At 42.0% G+C, this 27,185-nt stretch overlaps 1 protein-coding gene across 1 annotated transcript in view; it reads left to right on the forward strand.

Annotated features, from left to right (window-relative positions):
- tmem104 (transmembrane protein 104) overlaps positions 1–27,185 on the forward strand; it is a 97,479-nt gene that overhangs the window by 60,019 nt on the left and 10,275 nt on the right. Inside the window, exon 9 of the mRNA XM_038305676.1 lies at positions 12,127–12,220. Within this exon, the coding sequence (XP_038161604.1) occupies positions 12,127–12,220 (94 nt within the window). The remainder of the gene's footprint in view (positions 1–12,126; positions 12,221–27,185) is intronic.

The raw sequence follows: 27,185 nt of genomic DNA on the forward strand, positions 1-27,185 counted from the left end.
TGTTTAAAGTTTGGGGAGTTGGTGGCCTCTTTGTTAAAGCATAGAGCTTAGAATCCTGAGGTTCTGAGTTCGAGCCCTACAGATTGCCCCTCAGGGTCCCTGAGCCAGATCCTTAACCCCGGACTGCTCCATGGCCGCCACACAATAGCAGCCCAAAAACAAAATAACTATACAAAAACAAACAAACAAACAAAAAAACATGGCTTTCTTGCAACCTAACCGTATTTGGCGCGTGTTGGCTTAGTGGTTTGAGCAGTGCACTTGTGCTCTGAGAAGGTTGCAAGTAACCGGTTCGGTCTCCACTCTGGAAAAGTTTAACCTTAAAGAATTAAGATTAACAAATCAAACTTTAGGACTAAATAATGACATGGTTACTTGGGGGAGGTGGTGGCCTACTGGTTAGGGAATAGAGCTTGGAATCCTGAGTTCCAGCCCCACTCCCACAGACTGCCATTCTGGGTCCTTGAGCTAGACCTTTAACCCCACACTGCTCCCTGGGCGCCTCACAGTGACAGCCCATTGCTCCCAAAGGGTTTGGATTAAATGCAGAGGTAAATTTCTCCCATGTTAGATCAATGAAGTTCAATTTCTTACCTTGGTGTGCCCTTCCTTTGACCTTGTTGCTCTTTTAGGGCCCTATAAAATCTGTTTTATTTTCTCCCAAATTCCGTTTTTACGTTTTAATTTTTGAAAATTCATTTTTTTCCGATTAAATTTTTGCGAATTCAGTTTTTTTACCCTTTACTGTTATTTCAGTCGTAAAAAGAATGTGCTTTTAGTGTCAATGATTAAAATGTACTCAAATAAAACAGGAATGACCTTAAATTTATTGAGGTAAAAAAACACATTTACTCAGTACTTTTACTGCATGATGCAACATAACGCTGCACTCTAAGTACTAACAAAGGTTATGAACCAATGGTTATAAATAAAAGTGCTCCATTAGCTTTTTCAAGTAAAAAAATAAAATAGGACCTCTCAATTTCAGAATTATAAAGTATTTCATAAAGAATCATATTTTCCATACAGTACATTAAAGTGCATAAAAAACAAGGCAAGACAAGTATGTGTGGGAACCCTCTTAGAATTTTTCAATGTTTTGATGGGGGAGGGTGAGCGGAAATGATGGAGCGGGAGGGGTTGTGTCACCCAGATTTGCGTCCCCCGGTGTGCATTTCCCCCAACGTACGTTCTTCTCCCACACAAAAACAGAATTTCTTGTAAAATGTAGAAATTCCGCGTTTACACTAGATTCCGCGTTAATTTGCCAATTCCGCGATTCCGTTCCCAATTCCGTGATCGCAGAAATTATAGGGCCCTACTCTTTCAACCTCAAGCCGGACATATACTGTACATTATTTTACCTTTTTGGGCCGACATGCGAGAATTTTTCGATCGGGCCGACTTTCAGCCTGACCGTGCGTGGCGTGGTGTACAGGGGGTAACGAGGGGCGACCAGTCTCTCACGACCGCCTCCCCATCAGGAATCGTAATGTCGGGAGAAAATTGAACATGTTTGATTTTCAGTCAGATGTCGTAAGGTTGAAATTCGTCTTTTTAGGGCTTTCAGCACAAAATTGCACAAATAGCCAAGGCAGCGCCTTTCACTCTAGTGAGCTTCATATTCCTCTTCTACTTGTTAGGCTTCCAGATAGAGTCCATAGTAGCGCCATCTCACTGCGGAGCTGAGTCTTTATGATGTCTTTGCTATTTCTTCATGTCTGTCCACCTCTTCTTCCTTTTTCTTGGTCCCCTCACTTCTTTCCTTCCTTCCATCTGTCCTTTAGTTGAGTCCTACATCCCTTCCTCTGCCTGCCTTATGTTCTACCATTCATTATCCTTCTTTACTGTCTTACTCTGTTCCTTCATTTTTCATTCAATCAGTGATTAAATAATCACTTTGTCAGCCTTTTAGTTTAAAGTGTATTTGGGATTATAGTCTGGTCATTTTAATCCCTACTGTTCCCTGCTCTTTCACTGTGTGTGCTGGACTTTTAGCTTCCAATCTGGACCAATCTAGGTAATTAGAGAATTCCATTGCTTTTGTCTCCTGTCAACATGATCGCCGCTCTTCTGTTGGGTGTTTCACCAATAAAACTGCTTCACATCTGATGTAACAGCAGCAGCCAAAATGGTTTATCTCACAAACTCTACAAGCCTCCACAGCTTGGCTGCTTGACAGCACCAGTCATGTAACTCTCCTGGGTGACGTCTCAGAGCTTTTAGACATCTGCGCTGAGTGTCTGGAAATATTTGTTGATTAATTGCTTAAATGTAGCCAATGGTCATAGGGTCGGCTGCAGCCAACTGTGGAGAATGAGGAGAGAACGTAACATGAGACCCATGAGCGATTAAAAAGACAGTTGGGTTCACACTTATGCAGTCCAGCGACGTCTAAACTCAAACTGCATAAAAAAAATTTAAAAAAGCAATAGGCAGCCAAATTTTGTTTGCCAGGTTTTAGCAGGCTTTTTTTTAAAAGTTGTAATCCTATTCTGGGCCTTTAATGGCTTTATAGAGGTTAATGGAAAAGTCCAGTCACATTCAGAATATAAACTTCTAAAGAACTTTAAGTATGAAATTATTACATATTTTTCAATAAATTATCATTGTTTTTCATTCAGAGTAATTTTCATTTGAATGTGCTTTACTGGAGGCATCCATGTTTGTCAAAGAACACTACTGCCCTGGCTGCTGCAGACGGTCTAATGTTAGCCCTGGCTGCTGCAGATGGGCTACCGTTAGCCCTGGCTGTTGCGGATGGGCCAACGTTAGCCCTGGCTGCTGCAGACGGGCTACCGTTAGCCCTGGCTGTTGCAGATGGGCTACCGTTAGCCCTGGCTGTTGCAGATGGGCTACCGTTAGCCCTGGGTGCTGCAGACGGTCTAATGTTAGCCCTGGCTGCTGCAGACGGTCTAATGTTAGCCCTGGCTGCTGCAGATGGGCTACCGTTAGCCCTGGCTGTTGCAGATGGGCTACCGTTAGCCCTGGCTGTTGCAGATGGGCTACCGTTAGCCCTGGCTGTTGCAGATGGGCTACCGTTAGCCCTGGCTGTTGCAGACGGTCTAATGTTAGCCCTTACTGCTGCAGACGGGCCAATGTTAGCCCTTACTGCTGCAGACGGGCCAACGTTAGCCCTGGCTGTTGCGGATGGGCTACCGTTAGCCCTGGCTGCTGCGGATGAGCTACCATTAGCCCTGGCTGCTGCGGATGGGCTACCGTTAGCCCTGGCTGCTGCGGATGGGCTACCGTTAGCCCTGGCTGCTGCAGATAGGCTACCATTAGCCCTGGCTGCTGCAGATGGGCTACCATTAGCCCTGGCTGCTGCAGATGGGCTACCGTTAGCCCTGGCTGCTGCAGACGGGCCAACGTTAGCCCTGGCTGCTGCGGATGGGCTACCGTTAGCCCTGGCTGCTGCAGATGGGCTACCGTTAGCCCTGGCTGCTGCGGATGGGCTACCGTTAGCCCTGGCTGCTGCAGATGGGCTACCCTTAGCCCTGGCTGCTGCAGATGGGCTACCATTAGCCCTGGCTGCTGCAGACGGGCCAACGTTAGCCCTGGCTGTTGCAGACGGGCCAACGTTAGCCCTGGCTGTTGCAGACGGGCCAACGTTAGCCCTGGCTGTTGCGGATGGGCTACCGTTAGCCCTGGCTGTTGCGGATGGGCCAACGTTAGCCCTGGCTGCTGCAGACGGGCTACCGTTAGCCCTGGCTGCTGCAGACCGGCTACCATTAGCCCTGGCTGCTGCAGATAGGCTACCGTTAGCCCTGGCTGCTGCAGACGGGCCAACGTTAGCCCTGGCTGTTGCGGATGGGCCAACGTTAGCCCTGGCTGCTGCAGAAGGTCCAACGCTAGCCCTGGCTGCTGCAGAAGGTCCAACGGTAGCCCGGGCTGCCGGTACCCTCGGAGGTCCCCTGTTTGTTGCGGTCCTCTCAACTTCAAAAAAATGTTTTTAAAATCACGCACTAAAGTAAATGGGCCATATATTTATTTATATATATATATATATATATATATATATATATATATATATATATATATATATATATATATATATATATATATATATATATATATATATATATATATATATATATATATATATATATATATATATATATATATATAGTGATGCTTAAAGTATAATGTTCTGACCTTAAATTATCTTAAAATGTACTTTTATAGAACAACAGCAACAGAAAAGAGAACTTTTAACTTAATACTGTGAGCTCACCTGGAAGCTGCTGCTGCCGCAGTGCATGCTGGGACAACTGTCAGTCTGGAGAATGGACAAGTCTGCTCTGATGCATGCTGGGTAAAGAGGGAGGGGCCAGGACAACATCCAGGGACGTTTTCCGTTCTCAGTCTGCTGTTCTTGTGAATTGGAACAGTACCAGGGCTGAGGGTGATGACGTTTCACGAGCACACGAGAATGCACAAGTACACGTAGTGAGAAACAGACTTTGTTTCCAAGTTTGAAGACATTTCGCTTCTCATCCAGGAAGCTTTTTCAATTAAAAATTTCAAAAATAGTGTTTAGTTCAAGGCTATATAGAGCTGACCACCCTTTGTTTAGAAAACCTGCGAATTGTAACGGACAAACGGAGGAATGGAGGTAGTTTGGCTTCTTTTGTGAGCCTGCAATGCGTCGTACCTGTCTATGTCTCTGAAAGGGATGTAAAACCATCTACACAGCATTCCCAAAGAACTGCATGGATGCAGCATTTGATGGGATGTTTTACTTCATGCACAATCTACAGCAACTTCCTCTGCCCTTGATGCTGACGCTAGATTTTATCGGCCGACGTGGAGAGTTCATATAGAGTGATTAGACGTTCTAATAAAGTTCAGGAAAGAACCCAATAAGGGACTTTGGCTTCGTCATGATTGAATATCCAGCAATAATATTTATGTTTCCGCCTAAAACTGCCTAATAAAACAGGACCTTAGTTACAGTTCATGATATGGTCTTTAAAATGGGGAAATTATGGAGTCATAATTTGTTTTAGAGATGAATTATTACAATTACAGGGATTGGCCTCCTTTTAACAAGTAGAATGACTGTTTTTTTGTTTTTATCCATGTGTGTTCTAAGTTTTTGGACAACTGAAATATAATAAAGTTGTTATTCTAGATCATTTCCCTTTTTTTTTTTTTCTTAAGATTGAAAATGAAATTTATGTAAACAGTGACTCAAACAGAAGTTAATCTGAAAGGCGAAACTTTTAATAACTGATGCAATGTGGTGTTAAGTTGAGTCAGACTAATTTTAACCTCCTGATTTTAACCTAAAATTAGCATTTTTTCTTCTTTCTTCCACAACCGCCTCTTTCTTTGTTATTTTTAGCAATTTTAGCAGCGGCTGTCTATGCCTCCTTTAATGTTGAAAACATCATAGTGGTTAATTGATACATGAAAAATTTAATTACTAGTGTTTTGGGAGTTTTTAGAAAAAAAAAAATGTTCCCGAACGCAGACCGAGCAGCCAGGCCACCTTACCTAAACAGTTTTTCAGCCTGCGGAGCAAACAGTGTAGTTTTAAAGAGCATTTCTGCTGTGAAGCTTGAGCTGCTGCACAGGAGAGCAGAATTAATTCAGGCTGCTTTTCTCCTGACAGACTGTGTCTTTCTTTATTGCAAAATCTATTAAACAGGGTGTGAAACGTAAGCAGCTTCTGTGCTTAGGAGGCAGAAAGCTCAGAGAAATTCTGCACGTCTGCAAACAAACCAGGGGGAGATTAAATCACTAAAGCGGCCTAAACAAAGGATTAAATGAATAAATGCATTAAATCCAAGCATCAAATTGTCTACATTATAAGATTCCAGACAGGCGTCTTATTTGTGGAAGACTTTAGTTTACGGCAGGTTTAGTTATCTGTAATAAAGGCGACTCATGTTTTTTTGAAAGGTTTGTTGGGAAAACGGTTCAGGCTTTATTTGATGCACATCATGGATTTGTTGTTTTCCACAGAAGGAAAACAGCTGATAAGGTTCATGTCAACCTGAATGCAGCGAAGTAAAAATCCCCGAGAAACAGGAATCACACAGTTAAGAAGGTGTAAACTTATTTCTCAACTGCTGCGACTTTTTCTTTACAGCAGAAATCTGTAAAACCTGATAAACGTCAGACCTGCTGATCCTCACGGCTGCAGATAAGAACAGATATTTCTTTAAGTAACAAAGTCCAAATACTTGGTTACTTTACTTAATTAAAAACCTTGGCTATCTATACTTTACTGGAGTAATTATTTGTTAAACGTTTTAAAATTTTAAAAATAAATGCCTTAGTTTTGTTTTATTTAAGCTCATTTTCATTATGGCTTGTTGGTATTTAAAAAACAAAAAAAACAACAAAAAACATAAAAATAATTAAATTTCATCCGGACAATTCATTTCTTTTGTAGTCTGACTCGGTGCTGCCCCAACTTGTTGCTCATCACATACTAAAATAAATAGTTTTTCAAGATGATGCAAAGTTAAATTTAACACTGTTACTATTAGTTGGGAAACTAAGAAAATTAAGTCTAAGGAAGTTATCATCCAGAATAGTAGAAAAATTTTCATTTTAATAGGGAAGGGCACTAAAGTTTCTGTCCTTAACATTTTTTCCTGCATTACTTTTACTTTTATACTTTAAGTAGTTTTAAAAGATGCTGCTTTACAGAATCCGATAGCGGCCGTGCCCATCATATACTTTTACCCCATTTACACTACCCTTGAAAAACCGTGCCCAGACCGGTCCGAGCTCAGTAACTGAGATAACTTATCGTGTGTCACCCCCGGCTCACACAGACTCCGGTCTTACTGTTGCGGTGCGGTGGGTGCGGCGTCGCAGTGATTTCAAGTCATTAAAAAGACGTAAACCTCTCTCACCGGCTGCTGAGCTGTCCGGCTGCGGTTACCTAGACACTCCGGCGCTGCAGAAAATTCCGCAAGAAAGCTATCCTTGCTGCGTGCCGGAGCCCTCTGCAACAAGCTCTCGCAAATATCCTTATTTAGGCCGTGTTATCGCGTGAAGTTACGGGAACTCAAGTGAACTTCTGTTAAATCTCCGGACCTGTTGCCGGAGCCGCAGAGCCGCACCGCAACGTAGTCAAAAGGGCGGTGTGAGAGGGGGTGTGCGGGAGTTGCGGTCTCCGTCGGCTCGGTAACCGCACCGGAGCCAGTGTGAGCAAGGTGTAAATGGAAAGCAAACTGAACTGAACCGAGCTAGACACAACCGAACCGAGCTAACTGCAGACCAGTTCCAGAGGTGGGCTCGGCTCGGTTTTTCCCCTGGCTCGGTTCTCTGATAACAAGAGCGCATGAGCAGAACGCGTAATCTCCGTCTGGCTGCACATCGCGATTCACACTCCATTCCAGTAGTTGGAGGTAATGCGCCTCCGGAAGTTGCTTGCGAACCAACACAAAACAGAACAACAACAACAACTATAAACAACAATCCAAATCTTCTCCACGCAACATTTCAAACAATAACACCGAAGTACAGCAATAATAATCAAGCATAACTTTCTGAATGTGACGGGCGCCGCCATTTTGATTTGCTTGATTCCCTCCTTCTTCGTCTTGGCGAATAACTTTTGGTGCATTACCGCCACCAACTGCTTGATTTCCTCCTTCAATACTGGCAGTAATACCGCAGATCGTCACTAGGAGGCGAGGAGTCGAGGAACCGAGATAGCGTGATGTGTAAACGGTCGTCAGAACCGAGCTCGGCCTGGTTAACTGATCCGAGCTCGGACCGGTCTCTGCATGGATCGGTTTTTCAAGGGTAGTGGGAATGGGGTATTAGTCTAGGGGTGTGGGAAATAATCGTTTTGGCGATATATCGTGATATTCGGCTGCCCAATATAATATCGATCTTTCACTTCTTAGTATCGATTTTCAAAAAAAAAATGGTTACATAAAACATTGATGGGATAATGGGCTACCTCTGCACCCCCACTCTGGCAGAAAGCGCTGTGGAACCCTTTAACTGTGCATGCAGCACCAAATCTGTATTTGAGGCAGTCACAGTGGAAAAAACCCCAAACAACATGGATAATAATACCTAATCAATATTTTCTGATGAAAATATACAGCACTTGCTCTATTATCTCATCATTTGATTTTGATAGCTGAGGAAAATATGCCAATATATAGTGATACTGCAATATCGTGATAATATTGTATCGTGACCCAAGTATCGCGACATGTATCGAATCGCAACACTCATGCCAATACTCACCTCTATATTAGTCATGGTGGTTTTCTCGAAAAAACGCCAAATGTTCTCATTATCTAAAGATAACAAAGTCGTTTTCTCGTGATAACAAGATGACGGGTGTATGGTGTAGGATTTATAAGTCACGGCAGCCCATAATTCTGTAAATAATACCGTGTTTAACTTTTAGGTAACGTGGCGACATTGTTGGTTTCATGATTTGCTCCACTTGTGATTCATAATCCATTTTTATATGCTTATTTTTTTAACATTGAAAAATTAAACTGAAAAATAAGTATTGAAAATGTAATCACTTTGAAATAGTAATGTGAATTTTTAGCTTGAAGAGAAAATGACAAATGAAATTCAACTGTGTAGAAATAATGACAATGAATTTCTATTTAGGTCAAAAATGTGTTCTGAATATATTTTAACACTGAAACAGTAAGTACAAACATACAACATTTAAATTTCAGTGGAATTTTAATTCAAATCCCAGCGACACAGATTCACTTCCATAGGTTTGTAACTGTTTTATGAATTTCTAATTATAGATAGATGTAATTGTAAACTGTAATGTAATTTGTAATGTAATCTTTTGCCACTGTCTTGGCCAGGACTCCCTTGAAAAAGAGATTGTTAATTTCAATGGAACTTTTCCTGGTTAAATGAAGGAGAAAAAAAAAAAGCAAAGGAAAAGAAAAGTTGAGTACGACCGCTCTCGGCTTCCGTGCTACTTTTACACTTTTAGTTGAGTAAAAAGCTGAAGTTGATCCTCTAACTTCTACGAAAGCGTTTTTAAACAGAAGGATTTATTCTTCTACTGGAGTAGTACACATTAATACTTTTGACGCCTCTGCTTCAATTTTGATTAAAAAAAAAACAGAAAGACACAGGTTATTTGTTTTAAAGATATAAAACTTTGTATTTTAACAGGGATTGAACATGTGTACGGTGGCTTAGGTCCTCGATGTGGCCTTAACAGGTTAGACTCCAGGCCTGGTGACCGTTCTCCTCTCTAATCCCATTTCCTGTCTTCAGATTGGACACCATCCAAGTACTCATTGGGTTTTCCTCTCAGAAACTCCATAATATAAGATAAAAGAAGAATAAAGTCTCTGGTCTAGTGCCTCTGGTAGTTAAAAGTAGCAGTCCCGCTTTAACAAAAGCATAGCAGAGGCCTTCTTTGTGGATGAGGGTAATAAATGTCACAGGATGTGTGTGAATCAAATGCAGGGAGCATATATGCATGTGCCTCAGCTTTAGAGGAAAAGGATACTAATTATGCATCAATTCATTAATTTTCTTAAAAGAAATATTCTACCTTGTCTTCCATGTTTGTTTTTCTTCCCAAACACGAAGAAACGGGAGTAAAATGTGGAACTGGACTCGGCTCTGATGCGTCTTTGCTGATTACAGTCTTCTTTGCTCGGCTGAGGCCGACCCCACTGATGTATTTATGACTCAGATATGCTGTCAACCTGCCTGCTGCCAAGATGGGTTTCCTTTCCACCTTCACAGACATCTCTCTTCATAATGGTTCATTCATTACCTTCGATGGGTTCTGCAGATTTATGCTTTTGTCTGGGATTGAGCTTTGACATCCCTCTGCCTGGAGGACAGCTGGGAATATTTCAATATTTAGACACTAACACCTCATCTTCACTCTCTTCAGGTAATCTAGCCACATATTTTTGTCCTTGCAGGTTTTTTTTTGTTACAACCTTATGAATGTTTTAGCCCAAATAATTCATAATCTAGGGGCTAAAGCCGTCCATTCTGGTTTGAAGTGTCTAGTTTTATTATTTTCTGTCTCAAACATATATTCCGGGCACAGAGAAAGTGACCCTGGAAGCCTGATGGTTTCCTTGTTAAATTGCTGTCGTTACGGCTGTGCTCTGCTGTCTGTTACGCGTCAGCCGCTGAACTGAAGTCTTACTATGTGTCCTCAGAGGGACCCGTGTGTCGGTGTGTGTCCAGGGAGAGCCTGCAGGCCTCTGTTCAGATGAAATGGCACACAATGAGTGTCTGTGAGATCAGTTGCTGCTCTCATGGATGGATGGATATGTGGGCGGGTGGATGGAGAGAGAGAGAGAGAGAGATATATAAATATAAAAAAAGTCAGTTTCCCTTGACTGTAAATAGGAAGAGATACATGACTCTTAACCACAGTCCACTTGGCTTGTGAAGGAACCATCCTGCCAAGATACAAGAGCTGATGTTCCTAACAGAGCACTTCACTCTCAATCTGCAGGCTTACTAGTGGTTCCTAGAATTTCTAAAAGTAGAATGAGAGGCAGATCTTTTAGTTCTCAGGCTCCTCTCCTGTGGAACCAACTACCAGTTTTAGTCCGTGAGGCAGACACCCTGTCTACTTTTAAGGCTAGGCTTAAAACTTTCCTTTTTGATAAAGCTTCTAGTTAGAGTGGCTCAGGTTATCCTGAGCTATCTCTATAGTTCTGCTGCTATAGGCTTAGACTGCTGGAGGACATAGGGACCCCTTTTTCATCATTCTGCTTCATTCTATCTCTATTCTCCCACTCTGCAGAATCTGTTAGTTCAATCTCTAACGTTCTGCTCTCTCTGCTTTTTCTCATAGTAGCTTCATCTGGTCTGTTCCTGTTTGGCTGTGACTCCATCCTGGAGAGAAATATCAGCTGTGCTGCTGCCATCAACACCTTTGTTTCTAGACGTTGGAGCTTGGCCTGTTTTCCAGTGTAGTCCTGTTTCTCTGACTGTGACTAACTGGATGTGCTCTCTTCATCCTCTGACATGGGAGCTGACTCGGAGCTCGTCTGCCTGGCTGTGTGTTTCCTGGACGGGGCCGCCTGTGGAGCTGGTTGACAGTTGCCTTTTGTATCTATGCTTCTTTTTCTATGTCTGCTTCTGTCTCCTTGAACCCCAGTGGGCCTCAGCAGATGGCCGCTCACACTGAGCCTGGTTCTGCTGGAGGTTTCTTCCTGTTCAAAGGGAGTTTTTCCTCTCCACTGTCGCTACAAGCATGCTTAGTGTGAGGGATTGCTGAAGAGTCAATGAGTCGATGCAATCAGCTGGTTTTCCTTAGGTAGAAAACTTTAAATCAATCTGACTGGATGATCTGGTGAACTGGAAAATGCTTTGAGATGACATGATGTTAATTAGAGCTATAGAAATAAACTGAATTGAACTGAATTTAATAAATGGTTAAAAGCCCTTATCAGAATTTGCCACATTAGGAGGTATATTTGGTGCAATGTCCTATATGCACATATTCAAAAAGACTCATACAGCCTCAACATACTGGGGGCATTTAGAAAGTAGCAAAGTTATTTTCTGAGAAGAGAAAAGGCAGATTTTTAAACATATCTTAACTGCTGTGATTGAAGTGGTGTAACAGTTGCAGCATTGAGATGTTTATCACCAAAAACTAGAAGGTTTCGTACTTTAAAATGCCTCCTTTTATGAGCACGTCGGATGGAAAATGCACTTTTATTAGGGGATTTCATTTGGGTATATGTCCATTTTTAGAGCACAAGCTGAAATCAGACGTGAAGAAGTCAAGAAATTCTAAAATACAGCCTCACAAATTATTAAAACTTTCAATTGCCACCTTTTCTACCTCCTAAAAAAAACAATTAAACAAAGATTAGTTATGTCTCAGCTGCAGCCTAATGCAGAATAGTTCACAGTCATGCCTTGTAAATCAAACAGTCCCACTGACTAACTCTGACATTTATGGCGTTGTTCATACTGGCTGACATTTAACTGCCCCTCTGCCAGCTCTCATCAGCCCTCCATGAGGCAGGTCTCCCACTGTAACGCTGCTTTTATGACGCTCTGACTTCCGATTTTTAAGAGTTAAAAACCCAACTTTTTTTCTTTGTAGTTATTTTCTGTTCCAGTCAAATAAAACAATAACCTGTGTTTTCCTTTCTTTCCCTGCAGAGCTTGTTCACCCTTCTGTTGGGGCCTTTCACCTTCTTCAACGCCCAGAAGACCAAATACCTTCAGATTCTCACCTCAGTCATGCGTTGGATCGGTAAGAGGAATCCACCTTTCACAAGTTAAAGCTTTTAGTTTTCAAACATGCTTTGTTATAAAAAAGGTATCATGGTTCTAAAAGTACATTTTAAACTTTGGAAACCTTTTTTAGCACTGTTAGTTTTTTCTCTGCTAAAAGGAGAGCAGGAAAACACCTTCTGTCAGTTTGGTCTTCACATTGTTAAATGGCCAGTAATACAGGTGGACGTGGTGAATTATCAACAAGTCATATAAAAATTACACTTTTCAAACATCAGCAGCAGAAAAGATCTGGACTGAAAACTTTGAAAATCAGTCCTGCAAAGTCAGAAATGAAGGATAAACGTTTGTGTTAAGAAAAAAAAAGAGCATTCTCAAAAAAGTTGACTTTGTTAGGCCGAGTCGACTCTGGACAAATCAAAAGTACAGCTTTCTAAACGTTAGCCTCGATGTTTTACTGAAGCAGTTCGCATCCCTACTCTAGATTGTGTAGAAATGTAGGGTCATATCTGAGTAATGATTATAAAGTCTGGTATTTCTTTACCCCCATATAAAACAAATTAAAGTCGTCGGGAAGCGGCTGTTCCAACCGTTGCCTTTCCCAATTCTCCTGAGTGGTGCCCGACTTTACACGAGTCAATAAAGTGAATGTGATTGGTAATTTATCAAGGGGACGGGATTGTTGTGGCGGAAGGTTCGCAAGCAAGTTTGGTTGTGGCCGGTTTGTCGGAAGCATCTTGCTAACCAGTTAGCCACTTAGTGCTAGCAGGTTCCCAATGGGAAATTCCATTGGGACCAAGTAGCACTAAATTTGTGCCTTAGAAACGACGCTGTCAAGGAACACTATGGACAGAGGAAACATGCAAGAGGAGGAGAGTTTAGTGTCGGAGGTCGTGGATGAGTCTCCTCCGTCATCCATTTTTTATTTAGAGGAGGAAAGCGGGGATGAAGATGTTGTGGAAGAGGACGCCAGGGCGGCAGAAGCTTGGTTTGGTGTAGAAGGCTTCCAGCCGTACATGTTTGAGCCCTTGCCTCGCAACGCTGCCAGTTCTGTTAGCTCTACGCCTGCTGAAGACACAGACGTCCATCCCCGTGAACACTGGGATGCAACTCAATGGGAAAGGAAAGGATTCTGATTTCAACCCTTGCGTATATTAGCTGCGACATATGAATCAAGATGCTATGACCGAAAAAAATTGACCGTTGATATATGAATGTCTGAATTTAGGTGTTCCGTTTCATTCACAACAGCTGTCCTATCAACGAGGAATTAGAATCAGAAATACTTTAACAATCCCAAGACGAAATTACTTTTGTTTTATTACTCCATATGTAATAGAGTTACTATTGGAACAGTTTGATAGAACACTATTTCATACAATATATATAATTAGGGGGTCCCCGCTCCATCTCGCCATCAGTTTGGGAGTCCTTGGCCTGGAAAGATCTCTGCATTAATATTTAGAAACATGCTGGTGATGGTCATAGTCATTCCAAAAAAAGTTAAAAGACTTTAGAAAAAAAAAAAGTCCAGTGGATTGTTTTTTTTTTTTTGTTGTTTTTAACTTTTCTGGAATTTAAAAAGAACCCATAGAAATTAGCTTCAAATGCATTAATAACATACAGTTTAGCTTCAATAAACCTTATGTTAATCCTAAGTTTAAATGTAATATAAATCAATGTTGTTTATTGTACATCGGTGGAGGTTTACTTTGGCACTAAGGAAGAAACAAAATAGAAAACAGAATAAAACACTACGGTTGGCTATCAAGACAAAAATAGTGCAGTTGTTATGCTACGTTCACTCATGACACAGCAGGCGCAGCAGCGGCAGCGAATTTATATGCAAAGTCAATGGTTGACGCGCGTCAAGGCGCAGCAATATGTCCCGCGGTGCGTTTTGAGCAGCAGGCGAGCGTGTCTGAGCAGCTGAAGCAGCGCGTCGGGCGCGTTTAAGCATCTGACACGCAGCAAACCCGCTGCTGCTTGAGATGGAAAAATTTAACTTTTGCTGCTCGACGCGCCGCATCAACCAATCAGAGAAGCTGATCTGGGAGCTGTCAGGGAGACAGACACAGCGCTGATGACACAGAGTGCTATGATCGCTCCTCTGAAACAGTTTATTAACGCCTAAATTAACTTTAAATGTAGAAACCTGCCGACAAAACACGTTCGCTTTTATTATCCTGGTGCCTGCAGTTTGGATTATGTACATAAAAAACCGCCTTCCAGCCGCCACCGCGAACCGCGAGGAGGCGACTGGGCCATAGGCTGCTGTTGAATGGGATTCCTACTGACGGCGCACCACTGGTATGTGGGGGTCTGAGCGGCTCCGACAGAAATAATAATGGAAGGCAGGATGGTAATCTGGATGATCTGACTGCAGTGATTAAGTTTTCAGGTGGACTTTCTCACTTAAAAACATATTAAAACTACTTTATTCCCACTGATCACAGCAAATATAGCTGCAGGGCAAAGAAAGGATAGAGTAGCTCCACCCAACGCGCGTCAGACACACTTTTCCACCGCGCAGCCAGAGCAGCAAAGCTGCTTTAGCCGTGCGTCAGAACTAACTGGTACAAGCAGCAAAAATGAAGCAGCAGACGCGATTTTGTTGCTCCTGCTGCGTCCGGTGTGAACGTAGCATTATACATAGTAAAAAAAAAAAAACTGACTCAAAGTGTTCAATCCAATTGGTAATTTAAAAAGTGTACTGTATGTTTCCATGTATACTTTTTCAATTGATCAAGAAAAATGTTTTTGATCCTTGCAAGGATATTAAAGATAATAGAATAACTTAGCTTATTATGATCAGTGTTTTAAAGTCTAGCAGCTGATGGGAAGAAGGATCTGTGATGATGATCCTTTGTGCAGGTAGGATCCAGTAATGTTTCATCAAAGGAGCTCACCATTTCTGTTTAACCTTTATCCTAAAATTTCAGGTTAATCTGTTATTTTTTTCTTTTTGGACTGTTTTAGTTTTTATTAAACCTTTGGTGTGCTTCAGACTAAGTTGGGTCATCTGTAGTGTTGCTGCTTCTCTCCCTCCTCTCTGGACACCCTCTCTCTGGCTCCTGCCACCTGTTTTCCATTTTATCATCTTTCTGCCTTTGCCTCTGCGGCAGCCGTGGTCGGGTCCGTCCATCATGGTTCAGCTCTGCTCCGTGTCTTTGATTCCCATCTCCTCTCATTCCTCAGCCTGACAGGCTTGACAGGCCGTCCCAAGCTTGATTGGACCGTCACTCACCGGGCGACGGGCGAAAATAAACCGTCCATCCAGGAGCTGCTGTTAAAATCACAACACCGCAGAGTCGCAGCCCTGCTGCACATAAACAACACAGCAGCATCCATTCACTGTCCACGATTTTTTCCACCAGGCTTTTAGCTTCACCTTTCACTCCACACGCTCCGTGTAATTGATCGCGGTGCCGCTTTACAGCGTGCTCTTTGCAGCTCCGGCTAATGGTTCAAAATGACTCAGCTGGAAGCTTTGTTTTCTTCATGGGTTTCTAACATCACTGGACAGAAAGCAGAGATACAAGGTGGTGACTAAACAGCCCAGATTTGGCTTCTTCTGAGCCATTTTTTTACTTTTATTGGTGACTGTGATATAATGTCTGTTTTAGAGAAATCAAAAAGCATGTAAAAGTATTCATACCAGTACAAACATTTATGTTTTATTGGACTTAATTTGAAAGACCAACACAAAGTGGTTTGTAGACAGAAAATTCTACATGATTGAAAACATTGTTAGTTCATTATTAGATGGTTAATTTCAGTTTATTTTTCATTAGATTCAGTTATAGTTATAAAATGGAACATGTTCATGTGTTAGAACAGCCCAGTCAAAGTCCAGACCTGAAACCAAAACCTGCAGCTGTTACTGGTTCCACAAACTATCGACTGAGGAGGCCGAGGTTTACAGTAGTAGCGATTCATAATTTACCCACTTTTCTGGATGGGCCCTTTGCTGGTCCTTGGCTGGTCCTTGACTGGCCCTTGGCTGGTCCCTTGCTGGTCCCTGGCTGGGCTTTGACTGGTCCCTGGCTGGTCCCTTGCTGGTCCTTGACTGGTCCCTTGCTGGTCCTCGACTGGTCCTTGGCTGGTCCCTTGCAGGTCCTTGACTGGCCCTTGGCTGGTCCCTTGCTGGTCCTTGACTGGCCCTGGGCTGGCCCCTTGCTGGTCTTTGGCTGGCCCCTTGCTGGTCTTTGGCTGGTACCTTGATGGTCCCTGGCTGGCCCTTGGCTGGTCCCTGGCTGGCCCTTGGCTGGTCCCTTGCTGGTCTTTGGCTGGTCCCTGGCTGGTCTTTGGCTGGTCCCTTGCTGGTCCCTGGCTGGCCCTTGGCTGGTCCCTTGCTGGTCCCTGGCTGGCCCTTGGCTGATCCCTTGCTGGTCTTTGGCTGGTCCCTGGCTGGTCTTTGGCTGGTCCCTTGCTTGTCCCTTGCTGGTGTTTGTCTGGTCCCTGGCTGGCCCTTGGCTAGCCCCTGGCTGTTCCCTTGCTGGTTCCTGGCTAGTTTTTGGCTGGTCCTTGGCTGGCCTCTGGCTGGTCCCTTGACTAGTCCTTGGCTGGTCCCCTACAATTCCTTTTCAAATATCAATCTTTGTTCTAAAATATTCTTTCTGTCATGATTTGTGGACGTTAGGATCTAAAGAGACGCGCCATCTCATGGTCAGATCCTGTAATTTAGTGAAAGGGTGGATTTGGAGTAAAAAAATGCACGCCTAGGAGAAGTCCAGTGGCTGGGTGTCGCAGGGGAGTAGGCTGCCATTCAGCTGGTGTTCGACTGGGAAGGGGGATTTTGACTGGCTGCTACTGTATGCAGCCAGAATGACTTTAGCTCAGTGTTTTTGTTGGTAAACTGTGAACATACAGATTTACTCCTCATGAGGTGCAAATATTTTCAGCATCATTTCTCTCACTGTTTCGCCGACTCATTCCACTGTTTACACACCACAGCACGTGCTGAGTAGGCGGTGTTTCCAACACATTTCTAGCTCAGGAAGCATACGCCTGATACCGCGCTCCCATCTAGCAAGACCAACACCCACTTCCACCATATGGATGATTAAAAACGGAGCAGAGCCTTTGGATGCCAAGATTGAAATGTCTTGAGTTTAACAGTGTGGTTGTTTCCCTCCTTCTTTCTCGTCTTTTTATTGATTTTAAAAAAAATCAATTAAAACAAAGAATTAACATCCCTATTTTAAACAGATTGTTCCACAAGGAGCAGTTAGAAGAACGAAAACCCCTGATCTTCTTTCCCTCATTTCCTGCCCAACTCTCATTCTATGTCCTTTTTTCCGTCCTTCCTTCCTTGGTTCCATCCGTCTGTCCGTCCGTCCACTTCCCTTCTTTGTCCCTCCCTCCCTGTTTTATATACCTGATCACTTCCCTCATTCCTCCACTTTTTCTACTTTTTTCCTCTTTACTTCCTTTCTTATTTCTTCACCTTCTCTCTATATCTACTTGCTTACTCCTTTCCTCCCTTTAAGTACCTAAATTTTTGCCTAACTGCTAACTTTCTTCCTTTCTTCCTTCCTGCTTTCCTTATTTAATAACTTACCTCCTTCCCTTCATTCTATCTACTTGCTTTCTGTCTTCCTTCTACTTCATTTCTCCCTACACCCTTTCTTCACTTCCTGTATTCCAGCCTTACTTCTAGCAATCTTCCTCTCTTACTTCCTCTCTCCGTAACCTCCTTTAATTCCTTCCTACCTCCTTCCCTCCTCCCTTCCTGCCTTCCTTACTGAGGGGTATTACTCCAGTTGCTAAGAGGTAGTGGAAACATTGGCACATATAAAACTGGGTATCTATGTTTAGATGTTTGACTCAGGCTAACGAACTGATGACCTACTTTGGAAATTGAGTCATTAATCGTGACCAGTGGCCTCACTCCTCTTCTGTCCGGGGTTGGTACATTTTTTTTTATTTTTTTGTCCACAGACACAGTGAAGACAGGTTTCTGTAGCCTCGACTCCTTAAGGGTCAGGTAACATTTTTAGTCCCATTTCCAATGAGCTTCAGTTACTCTGCTGCTCTTAGAAGAATGGAAATCGTATTGATGTAGCAGTTTAAGCTATGCCTTTAATTAAAGTCGTAGGGAAATCCTCTTTAAATGTCAAATCATCCTGGCTTAAACATGTATATAAATGTACTCTTTGTCAGACCATATTGTCCCAAAATTAAAAAAAATTATATTTTAAAAAAATCCTGTCTTAAAATGTGTTTTTTTATTTTTCATTATCTTCTGCAGGCCAGTTAGTTCTACATCACCCTGAACAACTAAATTCAGCCAATCATATATCAACGCTCATCTGTCAATCAATTTTTTTCGCTCATAGCATCTTCATTCATATGTCGCAGCTAATATCCGCAACAGTTGAAATCAGAATCCTTTCCTTTCCCATTGAGTTGCGTCCCAGTGTTCACGGGGATGGACGTCTGTGTCTTCGGCAGGCGTAGAGCTAACAGAACTGGCAGCGTTGCGAGGAAAGGGCTCAAACATGTATGGCTGGAAGCCTTCTACACCAAACCAAGCTTCTGCCGCCCTGGCGTCCTCTTCCACAACATCTTCGTCCCCGCTTTCCTCCTCTAAATAAAAAATGGATGACGGAGGAGACTCATCCACGACCTCCGACACTAAACTCTCCTCCTCTTGCATGTTTCCTCTGTCTATAGCGTTCCTTGACAGCGTCGTTTCTAAGTCACCAATTTAGTGCTACTTGGTCCCAATGGAATTTCCCATTGGGAACCTGCTAGCACTAAGTTGCTAACTGGTTAGCAAGATGCTTCGAAGAAATTGGTCACAATCCAACTTGCTTGCGAACCTTCCGCCAAAACAATCCCGCCCCTTGATAAACAACCAATCACATTCACTTTATTCACTCGTGTAAAGTTGGGCACCACTCCGGAGAATTCGGAAAGGCAACGGTTGCAACGACCATTTCCCTACGACTTTAAGGTGACCTTCCGAAAAATACTCCTCACTAAAGTTCCTATATGTAAGGTCAATACTTGAAGCTGCATTTACATTCCAATCCAATCCACTTTATTTATATAGCGCAATTTAAATAAACACAAGGTTTCCAAAGTGCTGCACAAAAAAGATAAAATAACTAAAATAAATAAAAGTAAATCAAATAAAATAAAAGCACTGCCCGCACAGGATAAAAATATGCATGTGTATACATAAAATCAACACTCTACATGGTGTCAAAAGCCAAAGAAAAGAGGTGGGTTTTAAGAAGAGTTTTAAAATGAGACAGAGAGGTGGCCTGTCTAATGTGCAGCTGCAATCCATTCCAAAGTTTTGGAGCTGAAACAGAAAACGCTCGATCCCCTCTGATCGATTGAGTGTGTTTCCAGCGACTCAGGTAGTCCACTTACATGTTTTCCCAAGTAGAGGCGAATTCGGAAGTGATGCGATGCAACAAGCTGCTGCAATGTATTTCTAGGGATGTGACTGGCATGACTTTGGTGATAGCAGCGACTGGACATCTTTGACAGAAGAAAAGTGGCGGTCAGGGAAGCTGTAAACCCTGAACTTTTATGTCTTGTCTCGCCACATCAGCCATTCTGAGACTGGATGTGCTTGTGACGTCGGACGAAGGAGCACAACGGAAAAAAAACACGTTTTTTTTCAATCGAAATCCAGGATAGAAAAAAATTATGTTACCTTGCATAAAGGAATGGGAGTGGCTTCTCCTCTTAATGCGGGCAATTGGAAAGAAGGAGAAGACGATGAGAAAAAGAGAGCAGAGAAAGTGTGGACTGCTGGAAGAACTGCGGTGAACTGGTGAAAGAAAAGTGAAATGGCGTGCTCAAAGATGACCCTGAACATTTAGAGGATGTTTGGCTCAACCTGCTGCTGTGAAGCAGGATTCTCCACCATGAACAGAATCAACAATAAATCTGGATCCAGGCTCAAAATGAGCTCCTTGATATGTGCTTGAGAATGGCTTAGTCTCAATTTAAACCCAGGTTTAAAGCCTTGCAGGGCAGCATAAAGCCCACTGCCAACATTAAGACAGAAAACAGAAAGAAAATAACAAACGATCAGTTCAGCTGTTTGAGAAAATATGGGAATCAGGAAATTGTCTATGTACCAAACTGAATGACTGTTCTCTACTTAAAAAAAACACTTTAGATTTTGAAATGGAAAAAAGTTTCTTTTTTAAAAATATTTATTAATTTAAAAATTCAATGTATAACATGGATGCAAAAAAAACTCATTTTATTTCAGTGTTAAATTCTGTTTAAAGTAACAGATTATAATCATAAATGTTTCCGGACATTTACTTGATGTTGATTTTCTTAATTTGGACCCCGCTGATTTTTTTTATTGTTTACCCCTGCACTAAAGCAACGTATTTCACCAAAATTGTGACATATAAACATTTTGCATTTAAGATGAAAACACGCTTTTATCCTTCAATTTGCTCTATCTAGAATTCCTCAAATGGAAAAGTTTTAGTTTCACCTGGTTTAAATTCTGTAAAAAAAAAAAAATGTTCAAGGAACCTTTTACCATCTGATTATTAAGAGGTTAATGGAAAAATAATCGACGGATTAATCAATTAGCACAATCACCATTAGCTGCAGCGCTACATGACACCGCAATGGAGGTGGAGACCCACTGCTCCGGCTTTTAACCATGTGAAGCTTGTTGCTTTTATTTGATATTAGGAAAATGAAACTTTTCTAAGCGTTGTTATAAATTGTGCATAATGTTACGTCAGAGTTAAAAGAAGTCTTTCCTTTTGTGTTTTCAAAAGATAAAACAAAAACCTTCATAGAGGGGAAAAAAAAGCCCCGATACCATCCATCTCACATGCTTAGTTTGATCCAATATACCATGAGTGGAAGGCGCCCGCAGGCATGTTAACATCCACATGGTGGCATTTTGAAGCAATGAGGGAGGGGGCCGTCGGGTATGAAGGTCAGGGGGACTCTGGTGGTTTGTTGTATTGGGAGTTCAGCAGTCAGCTCACAGGGCGACAGTGAAATATGAGGCAGCCTTAATGAACTGTGCTGCAGAATCACAGTTCAGAGGTGCTGAAAAAATTACATTTAAAGTCGCACACTGAATCAGAAACAGGACTTCAGTAGCAGACGGTTTGTCATCACTTTGACATGCCTGTAAAGGAGACATGTTTTCCTTAAACAATCCTGACGAAATTGTCTTTAAATTCATTTTTAAGAGACAGAAAATATACATTTTTTTTCTTATCTCTTGTGAGGGTACCTTACTACTTTTTTTGTCACTTATATTTTATTATTTTTGATCATACAATGTACATACAAATAAAAAGGAACAAAGTACACTAATATGAACATGTCTGGGTAGCACCTTCTTTTTAGTTTTTCTGTTTATATAATGTCCATTTTTCCCAGTCTGTGTTTTAGTCTTTCCATGAGAAATATGTCTTCAATCGTCGTGATCCATTGGTCCTTTGATCCCCCATTTCCTTGTTATAGATTTCTTTGCAGCTATCAACATCACTTTTACCAAATAGTTTTCCTTTTCATGGATAGTATCATCACCAAAATTGGAAAAATAGAGATTTTCAGGTTTCTTTAGAATTACATTCCCTAATACTTCACATAATACACTGCAAACCATTTCCCAAAACTCCAAAAGTTTTGAACACTTCCAAAAAACATGGGAATGGTTGACATCTATCTCCCCGCACTCTCTCCGACATTCTTGATGCCTATGCATTTGTTTACTTTTGGACTTTGGCGTAATAAAAAAATCGTATTAGATTTTTCCAGGCAAATTCCCTCCATGTCCTTGAGCCAGTAGTTGTTTGGTGTAGTTTCCACACGTTGAGCCAATCAATATCTTCAATTTCTAAGTCAAATTCTCTTTCCCATTTTCCCATTTTCCCAGATGTTAAACATCCACACGTGTTTGAACTTAAAGGCATACTATGCAACATTTTTCTGTTAATTAATGTGTTTCATAACGTTTTGGATGATTAAATGAGTCATTTCAGGTCGAACAAAGGTTTTCTCGGCCGCCCTGGTGGTCTGTAGGGGAAATACAGTACTTGCAATCGCAGGAGCCCTCGGCCCGCACCCACAGGCTCAGTAGTCTCGTACATCGCGAGAGTCGGTCTTGCTTTATGGCGAGAACTGCTACACGCCCAGGAGAACAGCTGAGCATATTTACGACAGTGCACTTTTACTTTCGCCCTCTGGGGGGAGCCTCGCTGGAAAATCAACTCCGGTTGCATAGTATTAACCTGACAACAGCCAGATGCATGTCTCGCTCCGCCCAGCTCCACTCACATACATCTGCGAACCCGCTCATTGAAAGTGATTTCCCCAACCGAATTTATGGTCTGTCCAATCAGGACGCAGGGTGGGTGTGTCCTGGAGTAGTGGAGAAGCGACCGTGAGATTCCAACAACAATGGCGGCTCGCATTGAGGAAGCAAGCGTTAGCATTGATGCTGCTATTTCTTCTGTGTTGTCCAATCTATCTAATATTGTTTCATTAAAAGAACATCAGAGAACGGCTTTGAAGGCTTTTGTTGGTGGAAACGATGTTTTCGCCCTTCTCCCGACCGGATTTGGCAAGAGCTTGATCTACCAAATGGCTGTTGTCAGGTTAGCATAGTATACCTTTAACTGATAAACGCGCCAGGCAAGAAAACATTCATTGGTGATCTCAGCACTAATTCCTGTAACAACTCCCGATCTGATGCTATTTCTTTTTTATTTGTGCAGACCTGGAAGAAAAAGGTAGAGATGAAACTAAACTAATGCTGGTGAAGATTCTCAGTCATCCAGGTCATAATCATTCCAAAAAAGTTATGTTTTCTAAGCCAAGGCTGTATTTTGGTCCACTCTATAAAGCCTCTAACTCAACGCTAGTTCTGACATTTTTAATTTTTTGAAATCTCTTTTTTGAAATAAACTAATACATAAATGGCTATTTGATAATGGGGTTTTAGGACCAACCTGTTGTTCAGAAAAGTGTAGAGTTCAGGTTTCCTTTAACAGGTATAATCTGTTTTTTATTTGAACATTCAAGCTAGGTTCAACACATTTTCTAAAGGGTTTATTCCATATTGAGAAGGTGACATCATGTGGTTGTTGCAACCCTCCAGAACCAAAGGTTCTCCAGTCATCTGAGATCCAGTGACCGTTGAGGCCATTGCTGGACAGAGAGCTATTGATGACAACGCTCCTACACTATGCTTGGTTTGACCATCAGGAGGTCGCAAAATATAAATAAAGACTTTCTATTAAATGTTAAGGGAATGAGGATGGGGAAATGACGATTAATGATGCTTTTTAAAATAATGTTGAAAAGATCAAAACTAACAAGAAACGGACAGAAAGTACTCCAAGATATTTTAGTTTTAGTTCTTTCTGATTCTATTCTAAAAGGTCTCAGTTCTTAAAGCAACAGTGTGTAATAATTACAGGGATATGCAGTCAGAAATGTAATATATTATACATAACTGTTATTTATCATCATCTACGAGCTCAGCCTCTTAACCTTAATATTTGCGTTGCCTTAAAATTCGTTATTTATAATTACATAGGAGCGGGTCTCGCAGCCATGGAGGCAGACATCTTTGCGCTACGGCAGCGCAGAGCCAACAAACTAGCGATTGCGAGATCGCCCATTACGCTCGAAAGTAACTACGGCAAGTTGAGAGAGATGAACGGAGACGGTACTGAACAATAGATGGCAGTATTAATATTATCTATGTAAACAAACCTCATCACTTGAGAAGGTAGGTGATGCGGACGTCGTGGAAGACATTTTGTCCCGTAACGCTCGCCGTACTGTTGGGGGGGAGAAGCGGTGGGGGGGAGATGTTCATGTTGCTGCGGTCTGCAGTCTGGACGTTAGATGTCGCTGAAAATTACACACTGTAGCTTTAATTCTTCTAAGGGTTGATTCTGCTTTCAAACGTTACTTTTTTTTCCTCGTCCTCATTTGAGAAAGTGGAAAAATATGAAGTCAATAATCAAAGGACTGCAGAGGAAAGAGAATTGCTCCTACCAGCTGCTGGTGAAGATTCTCAATCATTCAGGTCCTAATCATTCCAAAAAAGTAAAAAAAAAATAGGCTAACAAAGAAACCAAAGAAAAAAACTTCCCCTTCCTAAGGGGCGTTCCTGTTCTTCAGGTCCAGTTTGCATGTTTTCTAAGCCAAAACAAGACTTTGGTCCACTCTATAAAGCCTCAAAGTCAACGCTATTCTTGACATTTTGGTTTGAAAAGCTTCCTGGATGGGAAGTGAAACGTCTTCAAACTTGGAAACAAAGTCCAGTGGATTGTTTTTTTTACTTTTTTGGAGTTCTTACCAGCTCACCTTCAGTTTACCAATTAATATTCCTTCCATACAGTCCATGGGGGAAAGATGACCTGCAAAAAAGGTCAAAATAACAAGAAATCAGTTTCCGATAAGAGAAGCTCATCAGTCTGTGCTTTAAAGTAATCTTCATCACCTCTAGACACCTGAATGCTTTGACTTTCTGCCATGTGATTGGCTAGTTTTCTATCGTTCTTATCTGTCAGTTGAAGAGCTGAGTGAGCGTCTGTTACCAGGATTGGTTTCAAACAGCAGCATCCTATTTTTAGCTGATAATTTCAAGTCTTTATCAGTTCAGTGAAGCATGTGCATTTCCCTTCCCTGCTATCCATTCTTAACAGTTTTTTGTGTTAATAAATGTTTTTTTTGTTGGTATAAGTTGAGACCTGTTTAACTTTTTTAGTCATTTTTATTGTGTAAATGGAGAAAAAGCAATATTGGCTTCGTGAATCGGCCTAAAAGCTTTGCAGCTTTTATTGGGAATCGGTCCGGCTTTAAAGAACCCAGATCGGTTGATCTCTTGTGTCCAATGGTCTCTATTGGACATTTTGAAAAAAGTAAAAAAAAAAAATAATCCACTGGAGTTTTATTCCAAGTATGAAAATGTTTCTCTTCCCATCCAGGAAGCTTTTTCAATTCAAAATGTCAGAAATAGCGTTGAGTTGCTTTATCCAGCAGCCCAACAAAGCCTGGTTTTTGTTTAGAAGACATGCAAATAGAAACGGATGAACGGGTCCACCCCTCTGGAATGGAGGTCGTTTGGCTTCTTTGTTAGCCTGCAATGCCCCATACCTGTCTATGTCTCTGAAGGGGGGGTCATTGAAAGGTATTGTTGGCCTTACAAGTTGTTGGGATGATAGCAGGAAGGAATCACCTCAATGCTGCATTGTAGGTGTTTGGAAGCTGAAATCTGAGTCCACCCCATCTGTTTATGGTTGGTTTTTTTCTGAACATAGATGGGTCAAGATCGTTGAACGTTCCTTCTTGGTGCTCAGCGTTGTTTGTGTTTAATAGGAAGGCTTTTACTCTTTGGGTATTTTCCTTCGTGCTCTATTAAGGCTGATTTATGCTCAGAAACCAGATGGTCCTTGTGAACATCAAGTACACTAAAGGAGGATATATGACCATAACCCACTATGCTCCTCTGTGTTGTGGCGGCTGATAGCTCAATCAGAGATGGCTGAATGTTTGGCGAGAAAGCGTCAAGCTCACCATTGAAACCAGAACTGATTGCTTTCATGTGATAAAGTCAGAACTGGAGCGTTTGTCTTAATCCAGGATCAGATGATCGTCTTACTGTAAAACCACTGGAGGGAAGGTTGGGTGGGTCAGAAAACTGCATTTAAAATGCTGATTTCTCTCCTTCTCTGCTTTATTGCTCCATGTTTAGTATCCTCCAGGCTTGAGATGGCGGACCTCTGAGTCAGCTGCTTTCTAAGCATACATCAAGTTCAGGATTTCCATCTTTCTTTTTCCGTTGAAGTAAGTTGCTGGCTCTTTGTGTTTTACGGCGGAGACAATAGAGCTGTAGAAGTCTCCTCCAGGGCGTCGTTAAGTTGAAGCATTCCTCACAAGGTCGTTGACGATGCTACTCAGGTAACATAAATCACGTTTTGCGAGATTGGCGGCTGGAGTTGCCGGGGGTCGTGATTTGTGGCTGTTTTACTGCTCTTCGATTTACCTTCTTAGCACAGACGGAAGTACTGAAGGGGAACAGAAAGCGCTGCCCGTCACCGTATCCTGACCAGGTTAAACATCCGACTCGGTCGGAGTGACAGTCTGTGGCTCGGTTAAGTTTAATCTGGCTTTGCACGGTGATTTACTGATGCCAGAAGTTGTCGTTGATTAGTTGCACTAATGAATGAAGTTGGGTTAATAAGGCACAGGCCGGAGGTCACTGCAGATAAACATGGTGAGGCTGTCTGTTGATCATTAGGAGCTGTAATGGTGGTTTGATTTCTGGTCAACGCAGCCTGATATATATAACAAATAGCATTTTATCAAACCATTGACCAGATCTGGACTTGGACAACAGATCAACTTATGCCCTTAAACAACAAAATGTTAAATAAAATGCATTAATGAGCCTCGATCTTGAATCAAATCGTCTAAACTGTCGGCTTGATTTGAGATTTAAATGGAGTCTGACTCTAAAAACCTTTCTTTCACATCCAGACCGCTTTATTTCAGAATCTTAATGTTGACCAAAGTAGAAAAGGTGGTTTAAGTAATGCGATAACACCCAGCTAGCCCCAGGCCCTCCTAATTAAAAGCGTTTTTGCTTCCTGTGAAAGCCCCTGAGTGTTAGAGATGAAGGAGAACAGCTTCCTTCCTCCCGTCCTGCACCTTTAACTTCCTCTTCTCTACTCTTAGCTTCTTTTATTGAAAACTGGAGTAGAGGAGCAGACAGATGACTGCAGAGATGTTAAAAAAAGGTTAAGAGTAGCTCAGACAAAAGACTTCTTACGTACAAGACGCCGTTTTATGTCTGCAGATGATATTACAAGGAGGCTGCTTGTCCTTGAAAGCTGGTCCGCTGCCCGTCGTCCCGACCTCTCCGTAATAAGAGGGTTAACGTTTAAATTGGGAGTAGCAAAGCTTTCCCCACAGCCTGAGATTACATTGGATGGAAGCCAAAGATGCATTAA

This window comes from Cyprinodon tularosa, unplaced genomic scaffold (assembly GCF_016077235.1).
Source record: "Cyprinodon tularosa strain WSP-4 unplaced genomic scaffold, ASM1607723v1 ctg560, whole genome shotgun sequence".
NCBI classification, from domain to species: Eukaryota; Metazoa; Chordata; class Actinopteri; order Cyprinodontiformes; family Cyprinodontidae; genus Cyprinodon; species Cyprinodon tularosa.